We start from the raw sequence: 21928 nt of genomic DNA on the forward strand, positions 1-21928 counted from the left end.
AATGTCTGGTCTGTTGATGGAACCCTCCCTCCCACCGTCTCCTGTGTAACATGAATATCTTGGTCCTCATTACTTCTAACCGCGTGTCGATCAGCCAACATGCCATCTAATAGCTTTATGCCCGGGTAGTCGGACCTTCCAGTCTACACATTAGTTTCTCGCTCAAAACAACAGACACAATTGGAAGCAGGGTCTAGTCGCAGGCAACCCGGTCATTTGTGACTCCTGCGCATCAGCCTTGCGCCGATACCTGTACGGATTGCTCTCGGACCTCTGCCAGCGCCAACAGGTCCACATCACACTGTACACCCCAGCGATCCGCAAATCCCTCACACACTTCTTGACATGTCCGCGCAGCCTGCCGAGTGCGACACCTTCGATCCCAGTCGCCGGCTTGTATCAGAAGTATACTGTTCTCCACCAGCTCTTCTTCCAGGGCCATGTCATCGACCATATCGCGGACCGACTTGAGCTTTCTCGTTGCGGCAGAGGAGGCTAGGCGCGACTCCTGAAGGAGATCCGTAAGAGAGCGGAGGGTCTGGGTGAGTTCATCAGTCTGAGATGCGAGGATCTGCAGCGATAATAGCGGGTTCTGAGGTCGCAGGAAGGGTAGGGCCGCGGCCAGGTCGTTGATATCGGCAAGGAGTAAGTCGATTAGATCTTCCGGTAGTTGCCACAGAGAGCCCCCGTACATAAGGGAATGCGACTGCGTAAACAGGTCCCGTGTCTTGTGAGTTCGGTGCGTGGCCATTGAGGTGTATGCCGTGCTCAAGCGAGTGACACCGTACTCGATATTCGCTTGCGGCCCAAGGTCCTTCAAGCCCGATATCACACGGCGTACGGTGCCTCCGCCCTCGCTGACGGCGTCTTCGGGATTGACGCACATGCGCGTCAGGCTCTCGATGTCGCGGAGTCGTTTTCGGAACATCGGCGACAGCGTCTCGTCTTCTTGTTCAGCTTCGGATTCTGGGCCGTAGTCTGAACCATCGTACGCGGACTCGTGTCTCTGATGTCCCGGCTTCTTGCGCTCCTGCGGTTGTGAATCGCTGCGGTTCAGCGGCACACTCGATGTTGGGGATAGTCCATTAATTTGGTCCCGTGGGCTCTGCGCGGCCATGCCGAAGCCGAGATCATGCATAGGGCTCTGGATATCGCGCATCATAGATGAGTCTTGCGCTACGTCGCCCTCCCTCAGCCCCTCGAGGAAGATGGACTGCCCTTCCTCTTCGTCCACCTCGTCGTCCCATGCTTGTTCTAGCTCATCGGCTAAATTCCCCATGCCATTGTCGCACAGCTGTTCTATACTTCTATTACTGTTTATGCTGTTCCGACTCAGCCTGCGCGACTGTGAAAAGGAGGGCGGTCTAGACGACTTCGACGACATTGGGCGCGGTGTCACGGGAGATCGTGGCTGGTACGAGGTCTGCGATGTCCGCGACGACCTTCTGGAGTAGCTTGTGCCATTCGTCGTACCGCTGGTATACGGGCTCGGCGATGCAAAGTCTTGCGATACGTCTACGTTTGAGAGTCGAAGTGACCTGCGCTTACGTGAAGGTGTTGTCGGGGAGGTTGGTGGAGAGAGACCCGTCATTGTTCTGGCGCAGGCGGCGTTTGAGCCGAGTATGAGGATGTTGCTGCTGACTGCGAATTCCCGCTATTATGAAGGTGGAAGCATGTCGGTCGATGCCCGTCTATCTGTAAATGAGTTGTTGGACGGTACGAGGAGGAATCCAAGTGAAGCGGTTGCTGATCTGGTCGCCAGGTGATTTGTGCAACGGCGCGTTTCGTCGGAGTTGCAGGTGCATCGTTTCCACCCCCACAATCAAACTTGCTCCATCAGCTTCACGCTTATTTCGAGGCGTGACCTCTTCTTTCAGACATCTGTTTGTACGGGGGAGGATGAGGCGCGATGCCAACGATAAGACGAGTCCAGCCATCGGACTTGTTCCATCTGAACCTATGCAACCTGGACCCATACACAGAAAATTATGATTTGAATTTCTACCTCACGTATCTGATGAGATGGCCGTCTCTCTTCCAGTGCATTGAAGAACACGGCCAGATTGTGGGCTACATTATTGGCAAAGTCGAAGAGTCGCCCAGTCACCTACTGTAAGTGAACGGCCAGCCTTTCCGATATAACCGTGGGGCGAGCAATCCTGAATGCAAGGGAATTTTCTTGTAGGAACACGGAGCATTACTTGCCATGGCATGGCCACGTCACTGCCTTGTCAATAGCGCCGCAGTACCGTCGACTAGGATATGGCAAGCTGTTGACAGAATCTCTGGAGAAGGCATGTAACCAACAAAACGCCTGGTTCGTTGATCTCTTCGTGAGAAAGAGCAACAGGAACGCCATCAAAATGTACGAGAGCATGGGATACTCGACCTTCCGGACGGTAGTAAAGTACTATTCCGACGATCCCACCGGGATCTCGAAGAACGGAGAGGATGCGCTGGATATGAGAAAGCCACTGGATCGGGATGTCGACCGGCAGCATGTTAGAGGAAACGGGGAGGATTTTAAGGTAGATCCGGAGGATGTCTTCTAAACCTCCAAAAAGGACGCAATCCACGCCTTCAGCTTGATGTCAACTGCAGCCCATAGCAGAGACCCTTGCTCGAATGGGAGGACTGAGGGAGATATGATGGCAGGTGGAAGAGGCTGCCTTACTCGTTTGATGGGCCGCCATTGGGGCACTAAACGTGGGATCTCACCACAGCATATGGCCGTGCTGGATTTACTCGGATCGACCTCCAATGCGCGTGTCATCACGTTGAATATCAGAGAGGCCTCAGATACCAAAGTGCTAAAAACCCCAGAGCATTGCGGCGAACACGACTCAATCAAGACCTTCACAAGGTCAGGCTCGTGTGGCTTGGCCAAGGAACCAACCTCTATCAACATGATTGACGAGAGTTCGCAAGGGGTTCTGGCCTGTAAGCCGTACTACCACGGAACCCTAGCACCAGCTATCCAGCGCTCTCCCTGCTCACAGCGCCGGATCCTTTCCCGGCACCGAGCCCGGATTCTTCTCCATGTCATTCGGCCCGAAGGACATCGGCAACAACTCCCCAATCGTCATCTTTACGGGCTTCCCCTGTAAGCCTTCCTTGCCGTACATGTAAATCGGCAATTCCCTCGAGCTTGCAAACTCATTGATAAATTGCCGACACATACCGCATGGACTGGCTGGCGGGCTTATGTCTGTGGCCACAGCGAGAGCGCGAAGAATCGGCATTTCGGGACGAGAAACACTTGCGATTATGGGCGCGATGGCGCATCGTTCCGCGCAGATGCCGACGGGTGTCGAAGCGACCTCGACGTTGGCGCCGGTGTGGTATGTCCCATTCGAGAGGAGAACAGAAGCCCCGACCCTGAAATTAGAGTATGGACCTGTATTCAAAGACGATTTATCAGTCAGAGGGCCTCGGCGCGATGAGCTTGAGGACAATGATTAGTGACTGAAATAGCAGGTCCTTGAATTTATTCTCGTGCCTGGCGGGCTAGGTGTTTTCTCGTTTCGATTCTGGGTGGATCCTCGCGGGAGCCTCCCTATGTCACTGGGAATTTTGAACGGACTTACAGTATGCTTTTGATTTGGACTCGATCGCCAGGGTGGCAAGTTTGGCCACTTCCTCATCTGATAATGGTACTAGTGCCTTGTCTGCCATGCCGAAATTTTCAATAGTTCCACAGGCTTGTATGCGGCCAGAGATTGGGTCAACTCCGGTAGATTTGATGTTTTACAAGAATTGTACATTGGAGGAAAAGTGCAAGGGTGGAAGTTCAAAGGTTGAAATCCACAGCCTTGCCAAGAAACCCACAGCCTTGTGGGACGGGAGTCGCCTCCCAGCATCAACCTAGCACCACCCTTGCGCCAGCTTCGGAGTGCCTCGTACTACTGCGTGCAATAGCTCTTCCGCCTCAATATCGGCTCGTTGTCCAGCTAAAGCCTAGAGTTGACCGCGAAAGCGGCTTCCGTCAAGCTCTCCTCTTTGCCGGCTCGATTAATGGGAGCAAGTCTGTTGTAGGCATGAAGATGATGTCGCTCATACATTCCCTGATATACACGAAACTGTTCCATGGATTCTCCCACGTGTCAACAACGTATGTCGGAAGGTCAAGGGAAGTCCAACCAACGACTCCCCGCAATCGCGCCTGTAATGCTAGTGTCGTCTTGCCAAATCTATTCGGGTCGGAACCGTCCATTCTGTACTTGCTGACGAGGAGGTCAAGGAGCATTTTCTTTTCGTCTTCTTTTGGCTTGTATACCACCCCTCCGGCTTCGAAGGCCTTGCGTGGGGCGTCAGCGGGCGCATCGACTCCTGGAGCGACAACGGCGGTCACGAGGTTGTACTCAGAAATCAAAGGACCCATGGCCTTTTGAACTCGATAGTCCTGGTCCGGAGTTGTTATTCCATTTGTGTCGGCTCCAAATACATCCCCACCGGTGTCCACAATAATCACTGTTTCGACACGACGTTCGGCCTGACGAAGTACAGCGCCGAATTGTTCTGTGAGATCCGCTTGATCATGCTGAGATATCTGCGCCTTTGATTCTCCTTGGTCCAAAACCATGAATATCTGGCGATGGAATGGCAGAGGGATAGCTTCGAGGTCGCGACCTTCTGCAGTAGTGTATTCCCTGACTCGGAAGGTACCCGCCACAGTACGCCCCTGGTCCTGAACCGTGCCACCATGGTTGTAGACCTCACGCTTGATCCCCAGCTTTGAGCCCTTCTTTCCCTGCGAACCTGTGGTCCACGTCCTCGTAGAAATGAGCAGGTTCATTTCCTTGTGTTGCCCTCGCAGTAGGTGACCTATCAAACTGGCGCTGATAATGTCGGACCCTCCACCACCACCGATTCCAGCATATTCATGGCTCCTCGACTGTTCTCCGGGGAGAATATCGGCAAGGGAATGCAGCCGCGGAAGGTTGTCAAATGTCATGGGTGGAAGTCGGTGCCATCTAGCTGTCAACAGCGACGTATCCTTTGAAGTGGCTTCCAAGATGATCTGGTCATGAACAGCTTCCTCGAGCTGCCGTATCTGATCAGCTAGCTCACGGAGGTCGACACATGGGCTGCGCCGGAAGCCGTCGTAGTCAAGTTCGCCTCTACGACCTGCTGCAAGCGCTCGACATAATGTTGCGTGACATTCGTCATATACTCGGGCCAAGGTGAAGAGAGCAACAGTTGCTGACAACAGTCCTAATACCTTCAAGAGGTGCTCCTCCCCCAAGAGCTCGCAGAGGGGATGGTCTGGACTAGGATGGATGGTGTTGACATATTGTCGTCGCAGGACTGTTCGCACATTTCGATGGCCGGTACGATACGCTCGCTCGACCTCCTCCACCTGGTGCCGGAGACGGGCACTGAGGCTGCTGATCAGGGCATCATCGACATTGTCGGCATCTTGTAGCATGGCCGCTCATCTGACCAATCCGATATGAGTCGACTCCAAAACCGGTGGGTTAGAGAACGACTTCGGGTGCTGGAGACTTCGTCAACGTAATGTGGTGTTTTAGAATGGGGACGACAGGAAGAGGATCAAGCCCGCTCAGAACACGATGCCTGGAGGTGAGAGTGATCTACTGTGCTAAGCCTCAGCCGACCGAGATGACTGATCCACGCGTTTGAAGACAGAAGATCACTACACCCCGAAAAGGGTAGACCAGGCTCCCGGAATGTCGCCGTGATTCGCTGAGTGACTGAAATAACACAAGTCCCTCGCAGGGCCCTTTGGTCGAGCCTGTGCTCAGGTCTGACCGGGTTGGTGGTGCCGCCCACAGATGCTTCACAACAGGCAAGCCAGCCCAGATGCAGCTCAAGGTCAATTCAGGCGCGTGAGAAGCGGGTGGAAAGAGAGGCTGCTATGGAGGATCAGCTGTCGCAGTGCGTTCGGTAAGTCGACGCTCAGTGGATCGATAGGACAAAGGATGATATTCTGACGCTGGTGTGCGAGCCACCAAAATATTCTCTCGTCAGACTGAGCATTTCTCTGTGCCAAGAGCACAAGAGACGCTTTACCCGATGTCAACTAGGGGCTTGGCGCTCTAGACTTATGGCAGCCCGCAGAAGGAACTTTCGTCTTCCCTTCGCTTGGTCAGCCTCAAACCAACCTCACTTCTTCAAAACATCTACGTTGTCAAGAGGAACTTTGGTAGTCGACGTTGCAGAGCCGCATTTGGTCCGTCTTCATTTAGTCTCCAGTCACTCCGCCTTCGATCTTGTTCGCCTCCTCAACGTTCGTGCCTGCTGCTACTGTAATGCGTTAATCAGGAGCAAATCCGCCAAAGCCATGGATCCAGCAACCAGACCTTTATTCCGCCCACGCACAGACAGCGACTGGGAGGTATGGCGTCCGCTTTTTACCCGGTTGTACAAGGAGGAGAATAGACCCCTTCCGGAAGTGATGAGGATTCTAAGGGATCAGCATAGCTTCTGGGCGTCTGAGAAGATGTTCAAGAACAGGATCAAGGCCTGGAAGCTTCGAAAGTATCTCAAAGAAGATGAGGCCAAAATGATTGTCGAGGGCGAAGGCCCTTCCACTAACGGTGCCGATCCGGAAGACATGAGAGAGCGCGCCGAGCGATCCCTCAAGAGAAAGCGGGCTCGACAGCGAGCCCAGAGCCAACTGTCGCCACTGCCTACCACAACGTCGCCCTTACCACTCCCGCCTTCGCCTACTACAAGTGTGGTAGTCCCATGGGGACCACCGCGACAATCAATCGTCCTGCCACCACTCGACAGGTTCAAAATCACCGACACCATGGAGCGGTTTCTTCTGGACCTGCGAAGGTGGACACACTCCGCATTCATTCATGGTTCCTGGGATTCGGCACTGTCCTCGCAGCACAACGACGGAAGGCAGGCGTCTCGGCTCCTGTCGTCGAGTCTAACAGCCGGCATCAATCTCTTTGAAAATGGCAAGCATGATCTCGCCTTCAAGGAATGGGACCGAGCCCTGGCAAGTTTCAAGAACCCTCGCCTCTTTGAGTCCTGGTACTACGAGATCCCCATGTCGTTGCTCCATGAAGTTGGGCGAGTGGCCCATTCTGGTCACGCCCCCATTGCCAGCCTTGTACTACGAAATGTGAAGGATTGGGCGCACAAGTACCTTGATCCGCAAGACTCAAGGCATGCGCTATTCAGCGACTTTGGCGACTTGGATGTGAGGCAGCTTCGCGAATTATACAAACGTGCGGCGCGTTCGATGTTTGACGGCCTTGAGAGCCGAATTGACAAGCAGAACAAGCTGCTTTTCGAGGTCCGACTGAATCGGGCTCTGGACCTACTATGGTATGATCCAATGGCAGATTTGAGCGAGTGGCTGCCGTCAATCGAGGAAGTTGACAAGGCGATCGGGCCGAATTCGGCCCTTTCGGTATACTTCCTTCTCCTACAGGCGTACAGAGACGTCGCGCAGGATCAACACGGAGAAGCTGAGGATCTTTGCAACGAAGTTCAGAGTCGTTTAGAAGAACTTCAGAAGGTTCCTGGTAGCATCGATCTTTGGCGGGTCGGCCTGGCATACAGGCGCCTTGGCCGTATGCAGCATTCCAAGGAGCGATATCCAGAAGCACGGCGAAGCTTCAACACCGCCCTCAGATACGTCTCGGGCGACAGCAAGCTCTCGAGATCCGTACTGATTGAGATCTGTCAACGCCAACAAGCCATGTCTTCGGCGATGAATGATGCTGGGGATGTTTTCCTCTGGACCCAGATGCTTGAAGGACTAGAACAGCAAACGCAAGCACAGGTGGAGGAAGTTGAGGATGACGACGAAGAATTCAAGCCTGCCATGAAGAAACAACGCCTACCACCAAGCCGCACTGCCAGTCCAGCTCCTCAACGCCGGGGAACATGGTCATAGCACCAGCACAGTTCCCTTCTGATCCAGGATTGACGAGATATGATGTTACGATTAACGACGCGACGACCTGTCATTTATTGATTTGTTATCGAATTCTGCCAAAAGCAAGCCCTCGACCAAGCGAACCTGATACAGTACACGTGAAAGCGATAGTTTTGATCTGTTCGACACGCATCGCCGTGCGTCTTGGTCCGGATCTTTCACAAGCCCAAGTCCTAAGGGCTTGCACGGGATCTAAGTCCTCCCACGAAGAAGTCCTCGTGTGCCACTATTCACTCAGAATTCTACCATTCGAGTCGGCCATTGGGCCTGTCTCATGCTTTCTTGGGCCCTGTTGGGCCCATATTGATCTTGGACCAAATTGCAGATATGATGATCCTTGTACGACTTTCAGATTCTAGCCGGAGGACGATCTTGTATGAATTGAGCAGACCTGTATAGTCATCTATCCTTGGTATAATACCAACTAAAATTCAACTTCATCCACACCTTTCTTCTCCTGCAGTCTCCTTGTCAAGATGCGAACATCTGCTCCATGCTTTCCCCTTTTGACATGCCTGGCGGGCGTTCTGGTCTGGCCTCTGACGGAAAGACAGTGCTCCTCTCGGGCGTCTTCCTCCTCCTGGTGCGTCTCGAAGATTGAGAGGGGATTCGCAGTCACTATGGTGATAGGGGGATCTGCATCGCCATCTCCATTCCCATTCCGATTCCAATGCCCGGTCCGTATAAAGCGCCCACCACGCGAAGCAGAGAGCCCATCGAATACATGGTGGTGGTACAAGGCGGACGCACGCGAATGGGCGAGCGAGCTTTCGCATTCCTGCACAGTCCGCATAGTGTACAGAAGATCCACGGCGCTTGGATACTGTACTCCGAGCAGAGCAGCTCCTTCCCAGTCCAGGTATTTTTCTCCTCAAGAAAGGTGTGCTGTACCCAGATGACAGATCTTGCCTGTCCGTGTCCGCTCACGTCCCCTCCTTGTCCTTCTCCCCATCTTCGGGCTTTTTCTTCCTACTCGCCAGAATCTCATCGACCACGCCCAGCTCGAGGGCCTCCTCGGCGCTCAGGAAGTAATCCCTCTCCATCATCTTCTCGATGTCCTCGACCGTCATCTTCTTGTCCTTGTTCTTGGGCGTCAAGTGCCGCTCGTAGATCCTGTTGAGCTGCGTGCGCACGCGCAGGATCTCCTTGGCGTGGATCGCAATGTCGGCGGCCGTGCCGTAGTGGCCGCCCGACGGCTGGTGGAGCATCACGGACGAGTGCGGCAGGCAGTAGCGCTTGCCCGGTGCGCCGCCCGCCAAGAGGAGAGAGCCCATCGAGGCGGCCTGGCCGAGCACGAGCGTCGACACCTCCGGCACGATGTATTGCATGCAGTCGTAGATGCTCAGGCCGGCCGTGACGCTCCCGCCGGGCGAGTTGATATACATGCTGATCGGACGGTCGCTTTCTGATTCAAGAAAGAGGAGAGAGGCCGTGACGGTGGCGCTGGTGTTGCCGTGGTGTTAGCATCGCGAAACTTTGGTAACCACCAGGGAACGGCATGAAGAACAGAGCACAGAGGGCGGAGTGCTGGAGATAGACATCCACAGAATCTCATATAGATCTTCTTGTGTGTAGAAAGTAGAGAATGATAAGCTGTTGTACTCACGCCATACGGTCGTCCACCTCCCCGTACAGGGCGACGATTCTTTCTTTGAGTAGTCGCGAGAACAGGTCCGTGGTGTGTGTCTGCGGAGCTGCATTAGCCTGGCTAATCGTCGTAGTCCGGAGGAATGCCCCTGACTCACCATCCCGGCAAGTGTCTCGGTCACGAACGGAACAGGAAGCCAACTTGATGCTGTCCGCTGCTGCGGTGGGGGGGCAGATCTGGAGTACGAGTACGTCCGCCGCGAGGGCTCATTGAGGTATGCGGCGCCGCATGTTGCCGCCCGGGTGGCGGCCGAATGGCCTGCCTTGCAGTTGAATTGAGAGGCAGCTCGCAGTGCAGAGCGCATCGTGAGGTGTGGACGGCGAGAGGGCAAAGGTCGCGTCAAAAGAGGAGAGTAACTACAGGGGATGTTCATGTGCGACTTTTGAAGAGTACGGCAAGGCTGAAAATGCGGGGACGAGGCTGAGCCACTTCTGCTTGTTGAGCCTCCGCGTACGGGGTTCTCGCAGAAATGAGATGGTGCTTGAATAGCGGACACTAGTTGTAAAGATCTATGCGAGAGATTTTCAATCCTTTCAGGTCACATTATGTCGTCCAGCGCCGCTTTCGAGACGTAGGCAACCTGCTGCGGCTGCGAGTTCCTATCCCGAGGAAACCAAGTGCTTGAAGGGCGCCGCGCAATGCTACACAAGTCTGGAGAGAAAAGAACGAAAGCGAACCAAGAGATGGTGCACGTGTGTGCGTTCACTATGGTTGGACTTTGAGCTTTCGCTCGCCTCCCTCGGGGGTTCAAGCCGGGTAGCATCGTGTTTTAAGCTCCCCCTCCCCTTGCTCTTCGCGCCGCCAGATTAGCCAAGAATGTAGCAAGAGAGGCACGAGCCGCAGGGCTTTCAGTCGTAGCCGGGGATAACGCTGGCGGCGCTCTGCGCATCAGAGCCCGGAGTCCCGTCATGTCCAGCAGTATCGCCTCGTCGTCTTGCCCACCTGGATCACTTCTCTTCTGATGAGATGGTCCCTGCTCTTCCGAGCCGTCTGGTAGCAAACTCTGCAGTTCAATCCCCTCATCTGTCTCGGCCCCGTCATATTGAGCACGCGACCTTAGTCGACCGGCCTCTTCTGACTCTAGATCCTGCGGTTGCGGTGTTTCCAGCGTCTGCGCCTCTCCCGAGGATTTCTGTTTCTCGTAGCCAGCCACTAGCATAACCAACTGTAGGGCAAAAACGAGGATGTCCAACAGCAACAGCCTCGTCGTCGATGGCGCCAGCTCGCCCACAAAATCAATGAGGATGCCTCCATACAAGCGTTTGTCTCCTGGTCGGCTCTGCAGCAGATGTGTCACGACGCAAACAACGCTGACGAGGATCGTAGGAGGTAGTTGAGAAACCGTGGCTCGAACATGCACGATTTGGTTCGCGAGCCGTAATATCAGGAGAAGTGAGAGGTTGTCGCACATGTAGAGGGCCGCGAAATAGAGATATATCAGCTCATCCAGGGCATGGAGGAGAGGATCAAGGTAATGCTCTTTCTTCTCCGGAAGTTCGAGTTTGCGCTCATGATTGAGCGAGAGGACGAATGGGCTGTCATTGTCGGCGGTCGCCGTATTGTTCATTAGAAATGAACCTGCGAAGTCAGAGGAGGGAGATGCGAAAGTATCATATTGGTCAGATACTTGTGTGCAGTATCTAGGTTGAGCCCTTGGAGCTTGCAATCGAAATGAAAGACACTGCGCCCCTGCCGTTCAAAAGCCCAAGTCGTGAAGTGCGTTGCGGTGCTGCTCCCCAGCTCGAGGTGAATCCTCGTTGAACGTCATATGACGCAGAATTCCGCCGTCTGACACCCAGTCCTCCGCCGATTTCAAGTTTTGAAGTGCAAAATCTCGCTTGTCAGACGTTGGAAGATCGTCCTTGACATCCCGCGAACCCAAATTCATCTTCACCCGCCCTCATTCATCATTCATCATTCGTCTTCATCTTCGCCTTCTTCATCCTCGTCAGCATCGACATCGGAATCAGCAGTGTCGGACTCCTCAGCCCTCTCATCGTCTCTTTGAGCGTCTTCATCATCTATGATGGTTGTTTGACGCCAAGTTGGGTCTGAGACATATTCAACCCTCGTCCTTCCGACCTTCTTGTTACCTATTTTGGCGGACGCCTCTAAGATACCCTTGATGCTCGACACGACGAGTTCGATGATGACTTTAAACACCAGGACTCTCGGAGACTCGCCATTTTCTTCGATCTGCTTGGCACGCTCCGCTCGAGCATGCGCAGTCAAATCGACTTTCAGGTTCCCAATGGTAAAGACATCTGCACAAGTATGAGCGCTGTTACCGCACGTGGCTGGTCAGACTTACGGTTTTCATCCAGACGAGTAGGAGCATTCTTCAACGGGCATTTATATAAGACTTGCTCAAGGCACACTTCCTCAATCTCCTTCTGGGCGTTCTCCACGATCGCATAAAGCTCAAGCTTCTTCTTCATATTTTCCGACAGCTTGTCTCCCTAAGGATCGGTTAGTATAATCATATATTGTGGACACGACAACTTACCCTCTTATATATCCACTTCATCTGGTTTGCCGCTCTTAGTCCTCGGATAGGACATTCGAACTGGTCTTCTGTTCTGTGGAATCCCGCCTTGAACTTGGTATGTACGCAGCAACCAATCCAATCTCGCGCCCTCCTGAACATGACGGGGTTCTTTTCAAGTGCTGAAAGCACAGCGCCTCTTGCGACGGCAGACCAAGGCTCAAGTGGACTGACGAGCTCGACTTCCCCCTCACCAAATTCATTGCTAACAAAGCCTTTGAATCGATCGTATACGTAAGGAGAGCAGCCGAGCCCACCACATATAACAACCGTCTGTATCAAGTCAGTACTGTGAATACCACTCACACAAGGGAATGATGGATATTACCCGGATGGGAGGGCTGCGGGCCTTTTTCGCTCTTTTAGCCTGTCTTCGGACCAGATCGAAGCTATTCTGCAGAACTGGTTCGAACATGGATTCGACGTCGTCGCTGAGTGGAAGTCAGCTGTGCCTGGCAAGACAAGCTTTCTTCCGCAACCCGAAAGACCGGGTTACATACCTAGTCAGCTCGACCATGTCTTCATCTGAGTCATAGTACTGACGAACAACATCACTATCCATGTCCACCTTATTCATCTTAAGAGGGACCCGTAAGACCTTTCTACTCTTATCCTTTCCCTTGAAGTTACGCTTAACGACTTCAAAACTCTTTAGGAAAGTGCTTCCTGCGCCCTTCTTCTCGCTGGGGAGATTCATGAACGCAGCATCGAAGCGCTTGAGCATTAATTCATGGAGAGCGCGGTCGATCGCTGTACCACCTATCTTTGCACCTGGGTTGGAGTCAGCAGGCGTATATTTCGTCTAAGATGGACATTCTTACCTTGGCCAACGCATGCTTCTTCCAGCTGGAGCGGCTGTAGTTTGATGATACGGTAAGTAACCAAGTCCACTGTACCACCACCCATATCCACCACCATCACACATGAGTTCTCCTATAACATGTTAGTTAAGCACGAAGAGTAGAATCAGGACTGCTCACCTGGAAGGAACTGGTCGTAAACTTATCCTCGGTTGATTTGATGGTCCACAAGAAGGCCGCCTCGGGTTCCTCTGTGAAAAACAGCTCGTCACTCTCCCTGCTGGCGAACCCAGCTTCTCTGGCGGCGGCTAAAGTCGATTCACGAGCGTGAAGAGACCATACGGCCGGCAAAGTGAACTGGAAGCGAAAGGCCGTCTGCTGCATTGCAGTTTTGCCGATTACTTTCTGCATTTGCGACATGACATAATCATGAAGAAGGCGTAGAAAGTCGGTCGTCACATCTTTGGCATCCTTCCCAGGCTTGATCCGCATCAGCGACTTACCCACAGCCTCTTGGAGCAACGGATCGTCGAACTCCGTCTTCTGGGTGTTCTCATCGAGCAGCAATTTGAACCAAGAACAGCTGAGGAGTCCGCTATCGACGTCGTAGCCCCACCGATCCTCGTCGCCGATATCGTGGTTTTCTTCGGCATACGCAATCAGACTTGGGACTTTTTGAGCAATACCGGCAAGACCACCAGGCCAATCTTGGATGACTTCAACGTCTTTGAAAGTCTTTGTGCTCGTCACAAACGCAACACCTAACCCGTCAGCGCAACGTGGATTTCGAGAGGTCAACGATTACCTGAGTACGTCGTGCCGAAATCAACCCCAACGATAATCCGAGCGGCCGCTTTTGCCTTCGCAGCATCGCGAGAGGCCTTAGCCTTCTTCCGTCGCTCGAGGGCTTCCACCGTTGGTTCAATTTCTGCGCCGGTCAGACCGACCATCAGCCAACTCTAGGCTTGAACTCACTTGGACGTTTCCGCTTTTCTGGGGTGGAGCTCTTCTTCGGGACCCTGGGTTTCGGCGCATGCTTCTTCCCAGCAAGTAACAAGTGAGTGGCTGATCAGTTGGTCAATAATGTTCTGTCTAGAAAGAGCTTCATCCATACCTGTACGCTTCACCGGCGCATCCATGACACCGAGAGCTGTGCCTTTCATCGCCATATTGTAAGTGGAAGCTGGGCAAGAATGGGATGATACGTCGATGGCGTCGTGGCGCTAACGAGAATCTGCTTGAGCGACCAAGAGGGCAACTGTAGGAAGGTATGAGTAAGAAAGAGAGGAGAGTACAAGGAAGAAGGAGAAATAAAGAGGAGGAGACGAGTTTAGGTAAGGAAACGGCACGACGGGTCTATCACATGCTTTTGAGATCCTTCGACTCACATGCCTCAGGGATGAATCTGAGCGGAGGTCGACGGTGAGGTCAATGTCATTGCGACCTCATCCTATGTGGAAGACCCTTTCTCTCAGCCTTGTTTGACCCGAGCTTGAGTACAATCGGCATAGACGTACTCTCAAGTGACGCCCTCTTACTCACTGACTAAGGTTGTATCTCTCCCAATTTCTATCATCTGAGGAATAGACCACTTGTGAACATTTTATCACACCTCAGCCAAAACGTCTCCCTCAGCTAAGCATTTACAAACCCACCATGGACTCCAGTCAAGGCGACAGCGGCTTGAAAATCACGGGTGGACAATCTGTGTCAGTCGAAGTACCAAAACAGAAAATGGTCGCAGCGGAGGACGATTCAGATGTCGCAGACACGATCCCTCGAGTGGCTGAGAGTGGCTTCAAGCAGCGTTCAACACGACCGAAGCGCATATCTGATAAGTCAGACTCTTTTTCGACTGATGCTGTTCCAGCCCAAGAGTCAGACGTCTTACTGAAGTCGGATGATAGTCAGCAGTCCGATGATGGCAGCCAATACGATGCTTCTTCTTCCGGGAAGAAACCAGCAAAGCGTCAACTCCAGAAAGAGATAACTCCAGCTAGTCCTAAGAAAGGAAGACGGCGAGGCAAGACTGAGAAGGCCAACAACACGGTGAAGCGGCCACGTCAACTGAAGCTCAACCTGGAGCAGTCGCACAACAAGATCCGCTCGCAGAGGAACGCCATCCAAGGCTATAAAACAGCCAAATTAAAGCAATTGGAGAAACGAAAAGCACTAGAGCAAATCGAGAGATCTCTGAAGGAAGAAAATTCCAAGCTTGAACAGGAGGTTCAAGACTTGAAGCGTCAGATTTCGGCGCACGAGGCCACAATTCAAGGGTATCATGATGATGCGCTCGAGCTTCTTGGAAAAGACAAAGCAGAGGCAATGCAGGATGAACAAGTAACCGAAGCCCTGACCTGGCTCTTCACCGAAACCAACGAATGGGCCAGGACGTGGTCAACCAGGAGGTGGAATGATGATGCGAAGGCCACGGTACGAGGTATCCTCACCTCACATGAAAAGGACGCGGGGAAAGCGTTCGCAACAAAGTGGCTGGTTGCGGCGATTGACGAGGCTGTCAAAGACAAGCAAACACCACCGCCAATGGTCTTTAACGCTCTCCTTAACTGGTTTCTCTGTGCTGAGACGTTTCGAAGACCGTTCGCACATCTGGGCAGGAGCATTCAGGACGCGGCAAATAACAGTTTTGAAGACTGCATGAACTGGATCATGGAAGCAGCGACTGAAGGTACGCAATTCGACTTTGGATCGACGTTAGAATCGTGCTAACAGAGAACAGAATGTACCGAAGGCTCCAACAAGTTAAGGGCCCGAATCTGTAGCCTTGTCGACAAGCCTTCTGTTCTCGACGGAAGCAAGGCAGCCAAATTATCTTCGCGCCAAAAGAACATGCAGCGCCTACGCCACAATCGTTGCGAGAAGATAGCCGCTCTATGCCTGTCAAAGTTCAGCGTGGGCTTGCAAGAGGTCAGCGACGAAGATGGGCAGAAGCGCCACAAGGAGATGCTCGAGATTGTAGAGGCAGCCTTACGTCTCTCTGCCAGATTATCATCTGAGAACCCCGAAGTAAAAGTTTACTTTCTCGACGACCTGGGAATGACCAAGTTCGACCTGAGACACAACCGATTCAGGCCGCATCGAATCCTGAAGTTGGATGACGAAGAATATGACGATGAGGCACAAAGAGCCGAAGCCGAAGCCCTAGTTGGTCGTCCCTTCGATATGGTCGTGGAGCCTTGCATTGTCAGACGTGGTGATGCGAAGGGCCGAGAGTACGACAAGGAGCAGGTCCTGCACCGTGGCGTCGTTTGGATGGTTAAGGGCATGGAAATCCATCCGGAAGAGCTTTCGAAAGACGAGACAAGCTCCAACGATCAATACTCCATGCAGACGATGTCAGCTGCAGGACCAAGCCGCGGCGATGGAGACGGAAGGTCAGCAGAATCTGGATTACATCTTGGGAATGGCGTTCAAGGTGAACCGAATGAGTCTGCACCCCCGGCCGATCGGGCGTCAAGCTACAATCTTCCTCGTGCCCCCAAGCCACCTTCCAAGTACGGCTCCGAGGACGAAGACAAACCTTCTGTTGGCGATAAAAAGTTCGTCAGCCGTGATACGAGCACTTCGGAAATTTCCGGTGGGCAGATCCATGCGAACAATTCTCGTCGCTCCCACCAGAAACCTGATCGGCCCACACTTACATCCAGACATCATCCTCAGTCTACCGATCTGCTCAATGATGGAAAAGAGTCGACTTCTGAAGCAGAGGATGGATCAGGAGGCTGCCAAACAGCTCTCGCGGAGTCAAGAACATCCACGCCGAACACCGATGCCCGCAAGAAGTGGGAAAGCTGTCCCAAGGGACATAGCAGGAGATCCAGGAAGAGTCTCGCCAGGGGGGCATCTCGTCAGCAGGCGAATGACTCGGGCAACAATGCAGAACCACAGGTGAAGGAAGAAAAAGCGGATAGTAGTGCTAATGCCAGAGGAGCCGCCAGGATTCGCAAGGAGGAGGCACCCCTAGGGCCTGTGCCAAACCATTCCTCAGAGCTCTCCAGGAAACGCAAGCATTCGGGTAACAGTACTAAAGAGCAGGTGAGAGAGCCAGAGAATATCGAAAGTGAACCACCAAGCAAGAAAGTGGTAAGTTGCCACAGACATCCTCGATTTCTACGAACCCTAACAGCCCTGCAGAAAACTGACGCTGCAACAGAGAGCAGCCACAACGGAAGTGCAGGCAGTGGCGAAGCATACGTCTCGATCACCCAGTCCGCCGTTGGAGGGCACTGCGAAGCCTCCTCGTCCCCAGGCCGACCCATTTCAACAGAGCAACAAGAAGTCACAGCCAAACTCGCCGAGGAGCGTTCCATCAAGAGTGCCAGCGTCACTGATGGGTCCAGCATTTGTTTATTGTTTTGAAAAAGACGGATTCAGCATCATCGAACGACAGTATGCAGTCCAAGTCTTCGAGGAACCTGAGCCAGCCACAGATTGGGCGTCGAAACACGGGCCGAGAGACCAGATACCACTGGACGACAGGAATCCGAACCCAGTGTACCAGACTGCCAGCCAGAGTGCACAAGCGAACAAGGCTGCGAAATTAGCTATTGAGAAAGAACTAGGTATCCAGAGCAACACGCCAACTCAAACGAATAAGCCAGCACAAACGAACAACATGATCGCGAACTCAGTGTGCCAGACTGCCAGGCAGAGCGCACAAGCGAACAAGGCTACGAGATTAGCTGTCGAGAGAGAACTACGTGCCTACAGGAATGAATCAGCTCAAACGAAAAAGCTGGCTCAAAAGAATATTCCAGTCCAAATTCACCAGCCAGCGCCCGAGCAGTCACAGTTAATGCAGATTCTCCGCTCGATTGAGGCCCCCTGAACGCTATAGTGACACTCTTCTTCCTCCAAATCCCTTTCATTTTTACTTTTGCTTGAGCTCCACGCAATCATTCAACTAGCGGAACCATCAAACATTTAACAAGAACTTCATCCGATCTTAGTGGAGCCAATTCACCTCTTTCTCCATCACCAATATCAACAGCAATTCTTTGCCCTACAAACTTTCTCCGAGCGTTTGCAGGTCTCTCGAGTTCAGCCCTGAGCTTCCGAAGAGACAGAGTTATGTTGGGAGACACAAGATCCCATCTTCGAGGCGGTATTAGCCCTCGAAGTTGAAGGTCCCAGAGCTGAGAGAGGGGAGGAATCCGCGGACGGAGGAATGCAACGAAGACATCATCCGACCCTTATTATTATATGATCTTTCTAGTTTGTCAATTGAGCTTTCACGCCTAGGAGGAACTGAATCTCCACAGCCTGAAGCCTGCAACTTGCTTGCTTTACGCCTGACACTCCTTGGAGAATTCCCACGTACATTGCCTTAGCCTACATACCGACCTGCAATGGCGTGTTCTTCATACACAAGGTAGCGGAACTGAGTCACGCCTAGCCTTGTACACAGTGTTCTAATATGCTAGGCTTAGCAAAATAGGCAATCGTGCGTAAGACCTACCACAGTACCCTGTACCTCGTCCCTTGGTACTATGATCTGCAGCTTAACACTACGTCGACAGGGTACGCCACGTCCCGGGCATGTTCCTACAACATATGCATTAGGTAACCTCCCATGGGACAGTATTCATACGATTAATTCGTGGCATAAGGAGACGGTAGAAACAGAGAACGTGAAAGAGGACAGACATGATCATGGCATCCGATGTTATGGTCACATTCTCATTCAGTTATTCGTGCCTGTGTTCAACTTTCGATACCACGGTACCACGACAGAGTCGACTCATTTTTGTCGATACCGTAAACGCCTCGCTGATGCAGGAAAAATACCACGAGTCCCGAGTCTCATCCATAAAGTATTCATACAGCACATTTTTCTGTCTCTTTCTGCATCCCCTTGAGGTTCTGTACCAGGTCACCCATGCGCCAGGCCAGGCCAGGCCGTCAGGCAGCCAACACGCCAGCCAGCTGACAACTCATATCCAGCAACGCGAGATGCTCATCCACCCCGTCGATCAACCTCTTGTCGAACTCGGAGAAGGTCTGCGTCAGAGCCGCCTTCTTCCGCAAAGCCCTAGCTACGTCACCCTTTTTGGCGATCACGATGTCTCCCTCGTCCCCCACGATGATCTTCGCATATAGAGCCGAGAGGACTTCATTCGCGGCGTATCCTGACGCGACGATATCCGTGATTTCGTTGGCAATGTTGTTGTAGTTCCTCGTATTGCCTTTCTGGAGTACTTTAATCAAGTTGTCCGTCAGGGCAGGTGGGAATGTCCCTGCGATCTCGTCGATGTCGGATATTCGGATCGCGGTGCCGGTCTGGTCCTTTGGTTTGCTGGTGCTGTCCACATCCTCCATCTCATCGTCGCTATCTTCGCGAATAACATTCTTTCTGCTGCCGCTACCGCTGCTGCTGGCGTTCGGTTTCTCGCTTGCCGCCGAAGCCCCTACGAGCCGAGCGGCAGATTGCAGCAGATTGATCGCTCTTCGCAAATCACCGTCCGAGACCTTCAATGTTCGTTCGATGACGCCGTCGGCGTAGTTGACGTTCTCGGCTTTGAGGATCTCTGCGACACGAGCCGCCGCTTGGTCACCGCCAATGGCCTTGAATCTGAATTTCGAGCACCGCGAGGCTATGGGGTCGATGATTCGAGAGACATAGTTGCAGCAGAGGGCGAAGCGTGTGGAGGTGCTGTAGATTTCCATTACTGTGGGGCGATTGCCAGAACATGTCAGTCACGCGTCGAGTGGTAGTTGTAGGGAAATTGGAGAGCAGAAGGTACCTCTTCTCAGTGCTCCTTGGGCGTCCTGCGTCAGCTGGTCTGCTTCCTGCGCGTCTCGTTAGCATACTACATCCTCGGTCATCAAGGGCGGCTGGTCTCCGAAGGTCTAGCCGCTTCGACACGGGCTCTTTCTTGTTGTGGTAGATGCTGCTCGATCCAAGGTAGACTCACATCCAGGATGACAATCTTGAAGTTCGGACACGGATATTTCTGCGTATATTCCTTGCTGCTCGGGTTTGTCAAGTGTAGCGCAGCAAATTGCTTGACTCGTTCTCTGATCACTGATAGCCCACGCTCGTCTGAAGCATTCAGTTCGAGCACTCTTGTCTTCATCAATTCCGGGCCGAACAGTTCCCTGCACAGCGCCAGTATTGTACTCGTCTTGCCGTTCCCAGGAGGACCATAGCACAAGAGATGTGGCAGGTTTGAAGCGTTCACCATCCGCCGCAGTGTCTCCGTCGCGTGTTCTTGACTTTTGACTTCCTCGAGCTGCAAGTATCGTAGTCAATTAGCCAATATCCAGGAGGGCCCCAACGGAGCGACAATAATGGGTATGTAATCTTTCGGTAAGAGGGAGAACCCACAGATTTTGGCCGGTACTTTTCGACCCATGGGACGGCTCTTTCTGTTGTTTCAATGGGTTTGGAGGTGGTGGCGTTCTTGGAGGACGATGCTGCGGCAGCAGCGCGGGCTTTGTTGCTGAAGAAGTCGGCCATTATGTGTGCGTATTTCGTGAGTTAAGTTGACGGCGACGTTCCCGCGTGGATGAGTCTATGGAAAATCTGTCTGATATGCGAAAGAAGACGCGACGAGACGCGTTGAGTGTCTCTTGGCGAGGCTGAACAATATACGTCATTGCAAGGATGCAAGGCTGAGCGATCAGGAGCCTGAGAATCACCAGAGAAGCTACAGTAGTATTAGCGTAGCGAAGCGAACTGTAGAAATGATCCGTCATCTATTCATTTCGTCTTGGTATCATTTCATAGCTCGTCTCGAACAGGTTCAACATCTACCTCCATCATCCGCTTCTTTGGATTCCTGGGCTGGTCTTCCTGCGGCCATGGCTCCTCCTCTGCTATGTCGTCGATTTGTGTTCCTCCCGGTTGATTCTCCATCATCCGTCCAATCTTATCAACCATGCTGTCTTCAATCTCCTGCTGTGGTATCTGTGGGGGGGAACCTCCGCCACGGCCCCCCTTCGCTGGTAAATGCATACTTTTGAAGTATATTTGTGAACCGCCCACGTTAGTCGGCATGCCTCCCACATTGCCAACGGGCCTTGACACGGTCAGTGTCGGTACAGGCGCAGATAACGCCGTAACGTCAGACCTGCCGCCCAGTCCTACCACTCCAAAACTCTTTACCGACACCCACCACATCATCCGCAAGGGCCATATAATGAACAACATCATGGGCCCATAGAGGATCCGCCGGTAAAACAACCACGCAATCGTCGCCACGAGAAGATAGAAACTCGTCTTCAAGAACCACGTGTCCGATTTGTTACTTCTGACCAACTGCCCCACGAAACTCCTACTAGCCTTCAACAAATCCGTTGTGCCCGCATAACTGGTGGTCAGGGTCTGTAGAGCTTGTTGACTTTCTTCCAGAGTCTGTTGCGCAAACTGCGAGACCGATAGTTCTCCCTCAAGCTGATTGTGGACGCGCCGCAGCGCTATAGTGACATCCTCGGCCGCGCGCAGCGCGAGTTCGTCTTGCGTCAATTTCTCATGCGTAGCTCGTCCTCGCGGCTGTGCCTGGCCGTCTTGCTTTCTATCTGCGAAGAGCCTTTCACGCTCCTTGCGCTTTTCTGCATCGGCAGTGCGCTTGGCTTGTAGTTGGGCTTTGCGGAAACTGGCTCGCGCATTTTTGAGATCTTCAGTCAAGAGTAGTAGTAAGTCTGCATTTCGTTCGCGTTCGGCTTCTCGTGGGGAAGAATCTCGTAGGTGAGCGGCGAAAGTATCGTCATCAAACTCTTGTCTGAGGATTTCTAAAGTGTCTTCTTGCTCTTTCAGGCTGTCATGGATCTCGGTTGCGAGTTCCATTCTGCGCTCGTCTGGGTTGCCGGACGTGTCATTTGCGGGACTGAACTTGCGGAGTTCTTGGATTTGGGCAACGACTTCTTTATACGAGTCAGCGAGGGCTTGCAGCCTCTGAGAAAGTGAAAGAGACATTGCCAGGGCGTTTGTGCTGGGGAAGGACAAGAGACCGCCATACAGCTGTCCTCAATGATGTACTTGACTGTGTAGG

General features: G+C 52.9%; 11 protein-coding genes across 11 annotated transcripts; 3 read left to right on the forward strand and 8 right to left on the reverse strand.

Moving 5' to 3' along the window:
* Window positions 1-232: 232 nt before the first annotated feature.
* Window positions 233-1384, reverse strand: G647_03074 (uncharacterized protein; the record flags this gene model as incomplete). Its single annotated transcript, XM_008727420.1, has 1 exon — window positions 233-1384. The coding sequence occupies one exon, from the start codon at window positions 1382-1384 to the stop codon at window positions 233-235; it is 1152 nt and encodes a 383-aa protein (XP_008725642.1).
* A 525-nt stretch (window positions 1385-1909) lies between these two features.
* On the forward strand, window positions 1910-2552 carry G647_03075 (uncharacterized protein; the record flags this gene model as incomplete). The annotated part of the gene is made up of 2 exons (XM_008727421.1): window positions 1910-2112; window positions 2186-2552. The coding sequence occupies 2 exons, from the start codon at window positions 1910-1912 to the stop codon at window positions 2550-2552; spliced, it is 570 nt and encodes a 189-aa protein (XP_008725643.1).
* A 441-nt stretch (window positions 2553-2993) lies between these two features.
* Window positions 2994-3675, reverse strand: G647_03076 (cytidine deaminase; the record flags this gene model as incomplete). The annotated part of the gene is made up of 2 exons (XM_008727422.1): window positions 2994-3397; window positions 3588-3675. 2 exons carry the CDS (start codon window positions 3673-3675, stop codon window positions 2994-2996), a joined length of 492 nt encoding a protein of 163 aa, XP_008725644.1.
* A 310-nt stretch (window positions 3676-3985) lies between these two features.
* Window positions 3986-5428, reverse strand: G647_03077 (uncharacterized protein; the record flags this gene model as incomplete). The annotated part of the gene is made up of 1 exon (XM_008727423.1): window positions 3986-5428. The coding sequence occupies one exon, from the start codon at window positions 5426-5428 to the stop codon at window positions 3986-3988; it is 1443 nt and encodes a 480-aa protein (XP_008725645.1).
* An 876-nt stretch (window positions 5429-6304) lies between these two features.
* Window positions 6305-7879, forward strand: G647_03078 (uncharacterized protein; the record flags this gene model as incomplete). The annotated part of the gene is made up of 1 exon (XM_008727424.1): window positions 6305-7879. The coding sequence occupies one exon, from the start codon at window positions 6305-6307 to the stop codon at window positions 7877-7879; it is 1575 nt and encodes a 524-aa protein (XP_008725646.1).
* A 965-nt stretch (window positions 7880-8844) lies between these two features.
* Window positions 8845-9306, reverse strand: G647_03079 (ATP-dependent Clp endopeptidase, proteolytic subunit ClpP; the record flags this gene model as incomplete). Its single annotated transcript, XM_008727425.1, has 1 exon — window positions 8845-9306. The coding sequence occupies one exon, from the start codon at window positions 9304-9306 to the stop codon at window positions 8845-8847; it is 462 nt and encodes a 153-aa protein (XP_008725647.1).
* Window positions 9307-10338: 1032 nt separating this feature from the next.
* G647_03080 (uncharacterized protein) lies at window positions 10339-11136 on the reverse strand (the record flags this gene model as incomplete). The annotated part of the gene is made up of 1 exon (XM_008727426.1): window positions 10339-11136. The coding sequence occupies one exon, from the start codon at window positions 11134-11136 to the stop codon at window positions 10339-10341; it is 798 nt and encodes a 265-aa protein (XP_008725648.1).
* A 347-nt stretch (window positions 11137-11483) lies between these two features.
* G647_03081 (uncharacterized protein) lies at window positions 11484-14083 on the reverse strand (the record flags this gene model as incomplete). Its single annotated transcript, XM_008727427.1, has 10 exons — window positions 11484-11833; window positions 11881-12028; window positions 12076-12387; window positions 12443-12545; window positions 12615-12885; window positions 12936-13044; window positions 13095-13675; window positions 13720-13842; window positions 13890-13979; window positions 14029-14083. 10 exons carry the CDS (start codon window positions 14081-14083, stop codon window positions 11484-11486), a joined length of 2142 nt encoding a protein of 713 aa, XP_008725649.1.
* A 487-nt stretch (window positions 14084-14570) lies between these two features.
* On the forward strand, window positions 14571-17763 carry G647_03082 (uncharacterized protein; the record flags this gene model as incomplete). Its single annotated transcript, XM_008727428.1, has 3 exons — window positions 14571-15603; window positions 15655-17018; window positions 17089-17763. The coding sequence occupies 3 exons, from the start codon at window positions 14571-14573 to the stop codon at window positions 17761-17763; spliced, it is 3072 nt and encodes a 1023-aa protein (XP_008725650.1).
* A 1073-nt stretch (window positions 17764-18836) lies between these two features.
* Window positions 18837-20394, reverse strand: G647_03083 (uncharacterized protein; the record flags this gene model as incomplete). Its single annotated transcript, XM_008727429.1, has 4 exons — window positions 18837-19603; window positions 19679-19724; window positions 19850-20167; window positions 20263-20394. The coding sequence occupies 4 exons, from the start codon at window positions 20392-20394 to the stop codon at window positions 18837-18839; spliced, it is 1263 nt and encodes a 420-aa protein (XP_008725651.1).
* Window positions 20395-20658: 264 nt separating this feature from the next.
* G647_03084 (uncharacterized protein) lies at window positions 20659-21852 on the reverse strand (the record flags this gene model as incomplete). Its single annotated transcript, XM_008727430.1, has 1 exon — window positions 20659-21852. The coding sequence occupies one exon, from the start codon at window positions 21850-21852 to the stop codon at window positions 20659-20661; it is 1194 nt and encodes a 397-aa protein (XP_008725652.1).
* Window positions 21853-21928: the final 76 nt, after the last annotated feature.

Source organism: Cladophialophora carrionii, assembly GCF_000365165.1.
Source record: "Cladophialophora carrionii CBS 160.54 unplaced genomic scaffold supercont1.2, whole genome shotgun sequence".
NCBI classification, from domain to species: Eukaryota; Fungi; Ascomycota; class Eurotiomycetes; order Chaetothyriales; family Herpotrichiellaceae; genus Cladophialophora; species Cladophialophora carrionii.